We start from the raw sequence: 14,056 nt of genomic DNA, 5'->3' as shown, positions 1-14,056 counted from the left end.
CAGTAATACAGTACGTGGTTACTGATATAGGGACTAATCAACAGTAATACAGTACGTGGTTACTGATATAGGGACTAATCAACAGTAATACAGTACGTGGTTACTGATATAGGGACTAATCAACAGTAATACAGTACGTGGTTACTGATATAGGGACTAATCAACAGTAATACAGTACGTGGTTACTGATATAGGGACTAATCAACAGTAATACAGTACGTGGTTACTGATATAGGGACTAATCAACAGTAATACAGTACGTGGTTACTGATATAGGGACTAATCAACAGTAATACAGTACGTGGTTACTGATATAGGGACTAATCAACAGTAATACAGTACGTGGTTACTGATATAGGGACTAATCAACAGTAATACAGTACGTGGTTACTGATATAGGGACTAATCAACAGTAATACAGTACGTGGTTACTGATATAGGGACTAATCAACAGTAATACAGTACGTGGTTACTGATATAGGGACTAATCAACAGTAATACAGTACGTGGTTACTGATATAGGGACTAATCAACAGTAATACAGTACGTGGTTACTGATATAGGGACTAATCAACAGTAATACAGTACGTGGTTACTGATATAGGGACTAATCAACAGTAATACAGTACGTGACTACTGATATAGGGACTAATCAACAGTAATACAGTACGTGGTTACTGATATAGGGACTAATCAACAGTAATACAGTACGTGGTTACTGATATAGGGACTAATCAACAGTAATACAGTACGTGGTTACTGATATAGGGACTAATCAACAGTAATACAGTACGTGGTTACTGATATAGGGACTAATCAACAGTAATACAGTACGTGGTTACTGATATAGGGACTAATCAACAGTAATACAGTACGTGGTTACTGATATAGGGACTAATCAACAGTAATACAGTACGTGGTTACTGATATAGGGACTAATCAACAGTAATACAGTACGTGGTTACTGATATAGGGACTAATCAACAGTAATACAGTACGTGGTTACTGATATAGGGACTAATCAACAGTAATACAGTACGTGGTTACTGATATAGGGACTAATCAACAGTAATACAGTACGTGGTTACTGATATAGGGACTAATCAACAGTAATACAGTACGTGGTTACTGATATAGGGACTAATCAACAGTAATACAGTACGTGGTTACTGATATAGGGACTAATCAACAGTAATACAGTACGTGGTTACTGATATAGGGACTAATCAACAGTAATACAGTACGTGGTTACTGATATAGGGACTAATCAACAGTAATACAGTACGTGGTTACTGATATAGGGACTAATCAACAGTAATACAGTACGTGGTTACTGATATAGGGACTAATCAACAGTAATACAGTACGTGGTTACTGATATAGGGACTAATCAACAGTAATACAGTACGTGGTTACTGATATAGGGACTAATCAACAGTAATACAGTACGTGGTTACTGATATAGGGACTAATCAACAGTAATACAGTACGTGGTTACTGATATAGGGACTAATCAACAGTAATACAGTACGTGGTTACTGATATAGGGACTAATCAACAGTAATACAGTACGTGGTTACTGATATAGGGACTAATCAACAGTAATACAGTACGTGGTTACTGATATAGGGACTAATCAACAGTAATACAGTACGTGGTTACTGATATAGGGACTAATCAACAGTAATACAGTACGTGGTTACTGATATAGGGACTAATCAACAGTAATACAGTACGTGGTTACTGATATAGGGACTAATCAACAGTAATACAGTACGTGGTTACTGATATAGGGACTAATCAACAGTAATACAGTACGTGGTTACTGATATAGGGACTAATCAACAGTAATACAGTACGTGGTTACTGATATAGGGACTAATCAACAGTAATACAGTACGTGGTTACTGATATAGGGACTAATCAACAGTAATACAGTACGTGGTTACTGATATAGGGACTAATCAACAGTAATACAGTACGTGGTTACTGATATAGGGACTAATCAACAGTAATACAGTACGTGGTTACTGATATAGGGACTAATCAACAGTAATACAGTACGTGGTTACTGATATAGGGACTAATCAACAGTAATACAGTACGTGGTTACTGATATAGGGACTAATCAACAGTAATACAGTACGTGGTTACTGATATAGGGACTAATCAACAGTAATACAGTACGTGGTTACTGATATAGGGACTAATCAACAGTAATACAGTACGTGGTTACTGATATAGGGACTAATCAACAGTAATACAGTACGTGGTTACTGATATAGGGACTAATCAACAGTAATACAGTACGTGGTTACTGATATAGGGACTAATCAACAGTAATACAGTACGTGGTTACTGATATAGGGACTAATCAACAGTAATACAGTACGTGGTTACTGATATAGGGACTAATCAACAGTAATACAGTACGTGGTTACTGATATAGGGACTAATCAACAGTAATACAGTACGTGGTTACTGATATAGGGACTAATCAACAGTAATACAGTACGTGGTTACTGATATAGGGACTAATCAACAGTAATACAGTACGTGGTTACTGATATAGGGACTAATCAACAGTAATACAGTACGTGGTTACTGATATAGGGACTAATCAACAGTAATACAGTACGTGGTTACTGATATAGGGACTAATCAACAGTAATACAGTACGTGGTTACTGATATAGGGACTAATCAACAGTAATACAGTACGTGGTTACTGATATAGGGACTAATCAACAGTAATACAGTACGTGGTTACTGATATAGGGACTAATCAACAGTAATACAGTACGTGGTTACTGATATAGGGACTAATCAACAGTAATACAGTACGTGGTTACTGATATAGGGACTAATCAACAGTAATACAGTACGTGGTTACTGATATAGGGACTAATCAACAGTAATACAGTACGTGGTTACTGATATAGGGACTAATCAACAGTAATACAGTACGTGGTTACTGATATAGGGACTAATCAACAGTAATACAGTATGGTTTACTGATATAGGGACTAATCAACAGTAATACAGTACGTGGTTACTGATATAGGGACTAATCAACAGTAATACAGTACGTGGTTACTGATATAGGGACTAATCAACAGTAATACAGTACGTGGTTACTGATATAGGGACTAATCAACAGTAATACAGTACGTGGTTACTGATATAGGGACTAATCAACAGTAATACAGTACGTGGTTACTGATATAGGGACTAATCAACAGTAATACAGTACGTGGTTACTGATATAGGGACTAATCAACAGTAATACAGTACGTGGTTACTGATATAGGGACTAATCAACAGTAATACAGTACGTGACTACTGATATAGGGACTAATCAACAGTAATACAGTACGTGACTACTGATATAGGGACTAATCAACAGTAATACAGTACGTGGTTACTGATATAGGGACTAATCAACAGTAATACAGTACGTGACTACTGATATAGGGACTAATCAACAGTAATACAGTACGTGGTTACTGATATAGGGACTAATCAACAGTAATACAGTACGTGGTTACTGATATAGGGACTAATCAACAGTAATACAGTACGTGACTTATGATATAGGGACTAATCAACAGTAATACAGTACGTGGTTACTGATATAGGGACTAATCAACAGTAATACAGTACGTGGTTACTGATATAGGGACTAATCAACAGTAATACAGTACGTGGTTACTGATATAGGGACTAATCAACAGTAATACAGTACGTGGTTACTGATATAGGGACTAATCAACAGTAATACAGTACGTGGACTACTGATATAGGGACTAATCAACAGTAATACAGTACGTGGTTACTGATATAGGGACTAATCAACAGTAATACAGTACGTGGTTACTGATATAGGGACTAATCAACAGTAATACAGTACGTGGTTACTGATATAGGGACTAATCAACAGTAATACAGTACGTGACTACTGATATAGGGACTAATCAACAGTAATACAGTACGTGACTACTGATATAGGGACTAATCAACAGTAATACAGTACGTGGTTACTGATATAGGGACTAATCAACAGTAATACAGTACGTGGTTACTGATATAGGGACTAATCAACAGTAATACAGTACGTGGTTACTGATATAGGGACTAATCAACAGTAATACAGTACGTGACTACTGATATAGGGACTAATCAACAGTAATACAGTACGTGGTTACTGATATAGGGACTAATCAACAGTAATACAGTACGTGGTTACTGATTAATGTATTCAGCCATAAATACCCATACAGGTACTGCATTTCTTAATTATGTTATTCCCTCAATACACACACGCTATTTTTCCTATGACAATACAATATTGACGATAAAATGCATTTATCAAATCTTTCTCAACGGAAAGAAATTGAAAATAAATCACTTATATATATATGTTTATATATTCAGGACCATACGATAAAACGATCATACGATTAAAACATGAATATTAATATATATATTACAGTGTAATGATTTCGTTAGTCGATAACCATAAAGTTGGGATCAGATTTAATCTGTCAGTCTGATGACCTATATAGTAATGTCCATATATACTCGTGGTATCTGGTTTCGCCGGGTACTACCACTGATAACAGACACACACCTCTGACACAGGTTACACAATCATTATTGACAATCCTTGTTGACAGTGCCCGGATTTTAAATCTGTTATCTTAACTGATCATAAAAACTTATCCTAATACCTGAACAACTTTTAATATGTTTTTTGTTGTCATTTATGAATATCATTCTTTATATACTTAATTTCAAACTTTAATAAGTTAGTAAAGACATTTTTTTAAAATAACATTTATATGCTGTTGTTAAATGAACCAGGCTTAAAACAGCACGACTGTAATAGTTAAAGACCATTTATATGAAGTTTAGTTATTTGAAATATCTATGGGTTCACTTTCTTCTCGATCTGATTTGAGTGCAGTGTATATCATTATATAATTATCATATCTTCCCCTAAGTTTTATCTCTGTGTGTCGTTAAGCCGTATTAGATGGCGATAGGAGAGTTATCAATCATAAACACGAGTACACCTCACGTGGGAGTATAACCGGAAGTCTAAAATTATAGTGATGCGATAACTCCTGTTGGCGACTGTTTGGTCAGTGTTTTTATGACCAGATTCTCCTTCAATGGAATTTTACAACCAATACAAATAGTGTTCAACCAGACGGTACATTCCTCCGAGTGTAAGAAGTTATCGTCAACAGTACCTCATCCGTGTTTGGGGACTATCTCTTACATAGAGGGAGAAAGATGAAATTGTCAGCAAGGTTATATTAATAACTTCTTATACCGATTGTCCTCTAACATAACCGACCAATTTGCTCGTGGAACTGCGCGTGCCTTCTGCGTGGTTGTCGCCACAGCAACATTTTGTGCACAGGATTACGTCAGAAAGAGTTCTCCAGAGTTTCATTGTGCCGAGTCCCAGGGGTATCAATATTGAAGCTGGATGATGTTCAGTTGAGTCGCAATATGCAACATTGTATGGTTAATCAATAAGCTTCTTTTGAGCAAATAATTCTTTAGAAAATTCGTTGAAAGTTGGAACTGAATTTGGATGTTTTAAACGTTTTGAGCTGTCCTGATGTTACCGAGTTGAGGTTGTGATATGCCGGCAGACGATATAGACTGGCGGCGCCCTCTATTTAAGGTGATACTTATTGGGGAGGCGGGCGTTGGTAAATCCTCTTTGTTCCTCAGGATTAAGGACAATGTGTTTATACGGGGGCTGCAGCCAACCGTCGGCATCGAGAGCTGTGTGAAGGCACTGTATGTGGAGGACGAAAGGGTCTCGGTAAGTCACAAGACTAACTACATGTTAATTAAACGAAGGTCTCGGTAAGTCACTTAACGAAGGTCTCGGTAAGTGACAGTATGCAGGTTGAGGTCTCTGGAAATCCTCATACTGGCAATTATGTGGCCTCCTTGGATCAAACTGAATCTCTTACTTCTTTTCTACTAATTCATTATTTTTGGTGATGTCTCTCTCACGTATCACTTTGCCATTGAGAATCATTTATGTAACAGACGTAAGTACTTTTCCTTGTATTACCGAAGTACCGGATAAGATGATAGTCCTTTGATTTACCAATTGATTTCCCAATGTTCCACCTGAGGAGCGAAGAGAAATTCTCCCTCGAAGAGAGTCAGTATATTGATGTTACTCCTTTTAAAGGTTAATATTCTCACTCGCTTAGTCAGTATAAAAACGGAGGGATGACAAAATATTATTCACCATGCCGAAAGGTAGCGGCTAGCATTTCAGTAGTTCCATATACGTCCTCAATTCGGTAATTGGCCAATTTTTCAGTAGTCTAAGATACTGTCGTCGAGAGGGAAGGTATGCCGACTAGTATTTAGGCAGTTCGGCATATTCCCTCGTCGGGGCGGTAGGTTGCGGCTAGTATACGTATTTCAGCAGTTTGACATACTCCCTTGTCAGGCGGTATTTAGCGGATAGCATTACAGCCTCGTTGATGCGATAAGCCTTGGTAGGACTAATATTTCAGTAGTTCGATATACACCCTCAAGTTGGTAGGGAGTGGTCAGCAGTCTAAGATACTGTCCTCGAGTCGAAACGTATACCGACTAGAATGTCGGGTGTTTGGCATGCTACCTCGTCGACTCAGTAAGTAGCGGGTGGTATTTAGACAGATTGGCAAACATATTCTTCGAGTCAGTAGGTAGCGGGTAGTATTAAGGCAACTTGGCAACTCATTCTTCGACTCAGTAGGTAGCGGGTAGTATTTAGGCAGATTGGCAAACTCACTCTTCGACTCAGTAGGTAGCGGGTAGTATTTAGGCAGATTGGCAAACTCATTCTTCGACTCAGTAGGTAGCGGGTAGTATACATTTAGGCAGCTTGGCAAACTCATTCTTCGAGTCAGTAGGTAGCGGGTAGTATTTAGGCAGTACTCCCTCGTCGAGTTAGAAGGTAGTGGATAGCATTAAGGCAGATTGGCATACTCCCTCGTCGAGTCAGCTATGTCATTGTACCGGTAAGGTTTACTTTTTGTCCGTGCTTTATCTCGGCATTCCTTCTCTTGTGATATGTTTGGTGATCAAAAGATGTATAGCTGCGTTGTTTTTCTCTCTCCGTTAGTTGGCCATTTGGGACACAGCAGGCGTTGAAAAATTCAAAACAATGACCCGGAACTACTATCGCAACACGCACGCAGCCCTGCTGGTGTATGACGTTAACAACCCAGCCTCGCTCCAGTACCTGACAAAGTGGGTCAGTGACGTCATGGATTTCGCTCCTAATGGTAAGGTTTGGTTTGGTTTGGTATATTTTGTTTAACGTCCTATTAACAGCTAAGGTCATTCGACCTCCCGTGCGTGCGACATGCATGCGTGTGTTGAGTGTGTATGTGTGAGGCATCAAGGTAACCTTTCCAACGGAACTAAGGATAAGTTTATTATTCATATTATAAATGCGAATTAATGAGATATACAATGTAGTGCTATAATTTTTTCGTGTGTATGGACGGATGGATGTATGCATGCATGTGACATCTCGCACTATCGCGAGATGCGTTTTATGAAATAGGATGCAACGCACACGACGCACCTATATCTTCGTAAACACCAGAAAGACGTTGAAACCCAAGAATGCTTGGCATTTGCTAGATCTGAAAGAAAGCTATCTGAGTCCCTGATCAATACATTGGCAATCACAGATCACCCCATAGAACAAAATAATGTCAATGATTGGGACGATGCCAGAGCGGTTGACAGGAAGAGCGACATTTTTAATTAGTGAGTGAAGGGCGCCATCTGGATGCGCGGTAGAGGCTTGGCTCTAGATGCACATCTACGAAGATTTAAAAGCAGCACACTCCCAAATAACCTAACATTCTAGTTGCACACATGCATAAATGGCAACCCAAGATGCTCATTCACGCATCTTGACAGGCCTACGGTTTTGGCGTTGCGCCATTTTCTGTTAACTGATAATCTGCCCGTTGCATTATGGGACTAATTTGCATATAAACTTGGTAAGTCGGACCCACTTATTATTTTTGGGAATTTCCCGTATACTTACATAAACACACATTTTCCTCCGGTTTTTCGATTCGCCATAACTTGTTAGGTATATATTAAGTCTGAAACTATCAAAATGTAAACATTTATTAAACATTTCATTGGAAGATTTGGGCTTTAAAAGTATAACGCCCATTTGAACGTGAATAGTATATAGCCGAAAAGACCTGTTGAATTGATGACAATCTCGCGCGGTTTGCACCTCCGTGTATAGATGACCAAATGTATTATGTAGTCACCGAAACGTTACAACAATAATGCAATACCGGAAGCGATTATTTTCAGCTTTCAAGAAAAATCAGAATTACACAAACAGTTTTTAATATAAAAAGCAAATACAAAATTTCACTTTTCTTTGTTTACAGCTCTGAGATTTGTGTTGGGAAACAAGTGTGATCTAGAACGGAATGTTATAACGGACAGCACAGAGAACTTCCGGTATGCACACAACTGCGAATGTGTACTTCCAGTTTCTGCAAAAACTGGTAAGGATGTTAATAGCAAAGGGAGATAATCCGTATTGACTTTTCTGTGTCACGTACGAAAAGACTTTAGATAACACTCATTTCATTTCAACAAATGTTATTGTTTGAAAAAACAATAGGATTGAACATCAGGCTTAAGCCTATTTTAAGTTCTCTCCGTATTATAATAATATTAACAAGAAAAAAACCCATCCGGTATTAATAGCATACAATGTAGAGTAATATATAGTATTACACACACACACGCGCACACACACATACTCGCACATGTTATACATGTATATGTACAGGGGAAAGAAATTCAAATTCTCTATGTATATATACAGTGGGTTTTCCATTACTGTTATAATTAGAATTTATAGATATGTTTGATATTGCATGTTATCTGCCTGGATGGGAGGCAGGTGCCTAGTCAAACCAAGAGTTTCCGACAAAAATGTCCATGAGGTGCTTTCACCCAGTAGTCATCCACTCATTGCTGAATACACAACTGCCCCCCAACCCAGGCAGACACTATGCATATATATGTGTTTTTAACTTTTTCTTTCCAACTTAGAATAATTAATTATAAACTTTGAGTATTAAATTGTTTAGTATTACTCATCCAAACAGGGTCACCTACACAGATTCTTGCGCAAAACTGCACAGGCATGAACAATATTTTAAGATGTTCATAATATCCCATCAACTATATACAAGGATAAATGACAAATAAATTTTTACTAAGATCTTAATTTGATCAAAAATTTGATCAAACATATACATGTACTAATGAACCACTAAATCCTAAGTTACACTGGTTTAGGCTGACCTTTACCCTTAGGACCAACTAATAGACATATAATAGACTTCCATTACTAAAGACTTGAATCAGACCCTGACTTTTGACTTAATGACTAATGTAATAGTCTATTTGTGTTTTTAATATACATGTATCTAATTACATTATCAAAGATATGAGTGTTTATATCATCACTGTAACTGTCAGAGCCATTTAGGAGTATGTCAATATGAAAATATTCCTGCTTATGTAGAGAATTTATTAGAGTATCTCTATGCACAATATAGTTAGGGCATAAAAAGAAAAAATGATATGAAGTTTCAAGTCCATATCCACAACTACAAACAGGCGATTCTATCAGGTGGTCTTTATAAAGATCATAATTTAATTGGCTTGCTACATTTCTCAATTGACACAAAAGTATGTTTTCATTTCTATTTCCTTTATATTTAAAGATTGAGGAAGTAGTATTTCTTATATCATTACCCGCTGATATCAAGTTTCGAAATTTTGTAATGGTTGGTGCATTTAATGCATCAAAATCAAGGTCATTAAACTCTCGTACCATGGAGGGAAAAAAACTATGAAAATAATTTTCAGAGTGACATAGTGGTGGGTTGAAAGCCTTGATGGTTCTTAAAGGGTAGTTCTGTTCATCAATATTATTTTTAAAAGTGTTTACAATCTCAGTAAGATAGGAATCATGGTGAATCATTGTGTATTATTTTGTACATCAGCAGATATTTATGTTTCTTCCGTCTGGACTCCAATGTTTCCCATCCTAGCTCATTATACAATTTTTCATGTGAGGTTCCCCTACGTAGGCCAGTTATAATACGAGCAGCCTCAATTTGAATAGATTCTAATATATTTTTTACATTGCTGAGAGCAATTATCCCAGATCATATCAGCATAATCAAGTATAGGCCTAATAAAAGCAGTAAAAATAGTAGTAAGTGAACTTCTATCAATTTTATATTTAAGATATTTCAAAATATTAAGACGTTTACAGGCTTTTTGGTAGATATTGTGAATATGATTATTCCATGTACCATCAGCTGAAAATAAAACACCAAGGTGATTATGTGAGTCATTATTTTCTATTGCTGTGTCAGCAAAAAATAGTGGTAAGTGTGTAGTATTTCTTTTTCTGGTAAATAAAACTGATTTAGTTTTTGAGGGGTTAAATATAATATCCCATTGTTTTGCCCAAATATTGATAGTTTGTAGATCTTCATTTAGTAAGTCAGTAGCAATAATTTTATTATGATTATCAATAATGGCAAATAATGATGTATCATCTGCAAACAGTTTTATAGAATTATTAACATCATTAGTTATATCATTTATATAAATAAGAAATAACAGAGGACCCAGTACTGAACCCTGAGGAACCCCTGCATTGACAGTACGGAAAGAAGAGTAATGTCCTTCAGTAATGACTCTTTGTTTTCTATCCTTTAAATAATTCCGAAACCATTCTAATAAATTCCCTGTAATTCCACATTTTTTTAGTTTATACAATAGCCCCTCATGCCAAACTCTATCAAATGCTTTGCTTATATCACAAAATATAAATTGTAACTCATTTCCTATATCTAAATTACTAGTGATAGTATGATAAATAGACAAAAGTTGATTTACAGTAGAATCTTTTGGTGTAAAGCCAGATTGATGATTTGAAATGATATTATGTTGTTTGACAAAATTGTACAAATATTTAAATATTATCTTTTCACATAGTTTACTAAAGCAATTGGTAATTGATATTGGTCTATAATTAGTTGGTTCATTTCGGGTGCCATTACCCACTATAAATTGCATTAGCATTTGCCATTTTCCAGTTATCTGGTATTTCCCCAGTCTGTATGGTTTTATTAATAAGTAATTGTAAAGGTAGGATAATACTTGACTTGAGATTTTTCACAACCTTTGGTATAATTCCATCTGGACCAGATAGTTTATTTACATTTAACAAAGTTACTTGATCTTCGACATCCTGTTCTGATACATATATATTATCAAGTATAAAAGGTGTGTGATTTTCATCATTACTGGGAGTATCAAGATTTTGCAGATTATCAGAAGAGTTTGCAATAGAAGTAAAATAATTATTAAGTATCTCAGCTTTCTCAGTTGGATGGTGTACTGTTCTGTGATTATGTGTAAGTGTGTTTATTGTTAATTGATAACATTGATGTTCTCAAGTAGAAAATTTACGTAAAAAGTGTATGATATACTCCTGTTTCCATCATACAAACTAAGTACAACTGTATGTAGTAAATCATGGCAATGTATGTTTGGTGTGTTGACAAAGAAATATGAAAATGTAAAGTTAGAAGAAATTAGAATTAGCAACAAAATTAAATTGCCCTTGGCACCATCATCTTCCTACTACCAAAATATCATCAAAAAGATGTAAAACTTCATGTAGTAAATAACCTTTTGAATTATCATGTAAACGGCAACGGAAATAAATGGTATTATTATGAAAATGAACTCGAAACCAATATCTTTCAGCGTACAAACTTTTGTTTAAAATGACCTAAAAATCCGTTTAAATAGTAAGATAGATTGTGCGTAAAGACTTTAGACTCATCAGTGTAAATTAAACCTACGAACTGTTACTTTCTGATTTGTGGAACTTCTACAATATCGTACGTATGATGTTCGTTTTTTTCAGGAGAGGGGATAGACAATGCTTTAAATGTTGTGGCAACGAAACTTATGGACACTTACAAGACACCACTGTTTTACGAATCTCTCTACAACAGTACAGTGGAAATCACAAAACACCAGCCCAGACAGCGAGGTCGACCTCCCAGGGAGTGTTGTCAGACCATATGAATCAAGAAAATAAATGTATAACCTAAGCATTCCCTGGCAACCCCACTGCCTTGCATTGCACCTACTCGTGCATAGTAATATTGCGTGTGTGGCATAATGCATGCATATGTGGAGACGAATGAACTTTTATACCCGGTGAAAACTTTGTTAGTGTTCCAATGTTTTGCTCCATGAGAAAATGTGCCAGAGACGAACGGACGCGAACACAGAAATGTCAAAGGGATATACTCTACCTTTTTGTCGCCACATGTGGTGAAATGATATACGGAGTATGTCCCTGGCCTCAAATGTGGAGATAAACTATACTTTCAGAGCCGAAGGTGTTGACCTAGACTGGCCACCAGACCCTAAGTTGTTTTTTTTAAGAATTGCCAAGCTAAATTCTAGAATCAGACATATCCTAGGGATCAAAATCATAAAGCTCAATTTTATTTATAATTCTAATATTCTAGAGACAGGGGGCCAGTCTAGTGTTGACCAAGCAAACATCTGATGAAATGTTTTAACAGGAGCATATATATGAAGTCTGATTTGTTCCAAAGCCTCTTTGCTATCAATGTATATATATATGTGTATGTTTTTCTTCAATAAAAACAGAGAACTACAGATTCAATGTTGTTTTACGTAATGTCGAATAGGTTTATGGTCAATCATGCATTGTTCTGAACACAGAAACAAGTGAATACATACATTGTACCTTCAAGTACTACCACAACGTAACTTACAATATTCCATTCATTCAGGTGGTTATCAATAGATTTCTCGGAATTAAAATGCCTGTCCAGTTACAAAATTGGTGCATTACTAACTTGTATATGCAACAGTTTAAAATGACTGTTCGCATTGACGAATCAGGCATGAGAGCTAATATAAGTGGGTACGTTACCGAGATGCTGGAGACAGAATAACGGGTTCGAATCACGTCGGTTATTATTTTCCCTTTAAGAGTTGTTTATATGTGCGTATTCTATTTGTTTCGTCACATTTCTTTGGATTTTTTCACATTGGAATTATTTTCTTTTTAGCTTTTTTTCTTCGATTTTACATTCAATTATCGTCGTTATCTTTGCTGCAAACGACCCAAACTTTAATAACTGAAATATATAAGTAAATACATTTGATAAGCCTAGCTCTCTTATACAAATAAACCGAGAACTGATGCAGACTACGTGTAATTAGTTCGTCCTTTGTGTTGTATAGCACATTTTCATTCTTTTTTGTTTTGTTTTTTGTTTTTGGGTGGGGGGTCTAGACCTCCGCCAGAAAATATACACACCAGGGAAGAACTAAATACAGACTGCAACATATTCTCAGGTTCCTGTGGTCTAGCCATCTCTAAACATATCATCAGAGTCGTTATATGTTTCACAAACCTACCATGACTTTGTTGTCACCAAAAAGTTCGCACTTTAAATTGCGCGAAAAATGTTCTAGAAAATATGTTTCCTTCTAAAAGTTTCATTTTTCAATTCCATTTCCTATGAACTGTCAGGAAACGGTGATATCAGCAGGCTGTCAGAGCAGGCATAACCAGTGTGCTGCTTTTGTTGTATACTGGCATCTAAACTGCTAATGAAAACTGATGACCGACTTCAAATTATTCAGGAAAGTATTATCTGGTCACACTTTAATTTTTTGATGCCAGATCAGTAGAGTTTTGAAACTACCTCCAAGATTTGAGTTCATTCAAGTTAAACCACCCTCAAATTAAACACCATTCGCCTTTTAGGTAGCCGACATGCAAAATGTTATATCGACAAATGCGAGAGGTTAAAGTCTTAAGGTGATTTTCTATACAAAGGACACTTCCTTATATCTCCTGTCCTCACTCAGTAATTCGTAATATACTTGTC

The 14,056-nt window shown here is 36.3% G+C and overlaps 1 protein-coding gene across 1 annotated transcript; it reads left to right on the top strand.

Moving 5' to 3' along the window:
• Positions 1-5,122: 5,122 nt before the first annotated feature.
• On the top strand, positions 5,123-12,809 carry LOC117338207 (ras-related protein Rab-1C-like). The gene is made up of 4 exons (XM_033899464.1): positions 5,123-5,841; positions 7,150-7,312; positions 8,456-8,575; positions 12,040-12,809. The coding sequence occupies exons 1-4, from the start codon at positions 5,656-5,658 to the stop codon at positions 12,201-12,203; spliced, it is 633 nt and encodes a 210-aa protein (XP_033755355.1). The 5' UTR covers positions 5,123-5,655; the 3' UTR covers positions 12,204-12,809.
• The last annotated feature ends 1,247 nt before the right edge of the window (positions 12,810-14,056 follow it).

Source organism: Pecten maximus, chromosome 11 (genome assembly GCF_902652985.1).
Source record: "Pecten maximus chromosome 11, xPecMax1.1, whole genome shotgun sequence".
Lineage (NCBI taxonomy): Eukaryota > Metazoa > Mollusca > Bivalvia > Pectinida > Pectinidae > Pecten > Pecten maximus.
The sequence above is the reverse complement of the archived record's forward strand: the minus strand, read 5'-3'. Positions and strand labels throughout refer to the sequence as shown.

Excerpts from the sequence above, each read along its gene's own strand:
- LOC117338207 (XM_033899464.1), top strand. The coding sequence starts at position 5,656 with ATGCCGGCAGACGATATAGACTGGCGGCGCCCTCTATTTAAGGTGATA. Across the intron at positions 5,842-7,149 it reads TGGAGGACGAAAGGGTCTCG|TTGGCCATTTGGGACACAGC; the intron begins GTAAGTCACAAG and ends TCTCTCCGTTAG. Across the intron at positions 7,313-8,455 it reads CATGGATTTCGCTCCTAATG|CTCTGAGATTTGTGTTGGGA; the intron begins GTAAGGTTTGGT and ends CTTTGTTTACAG.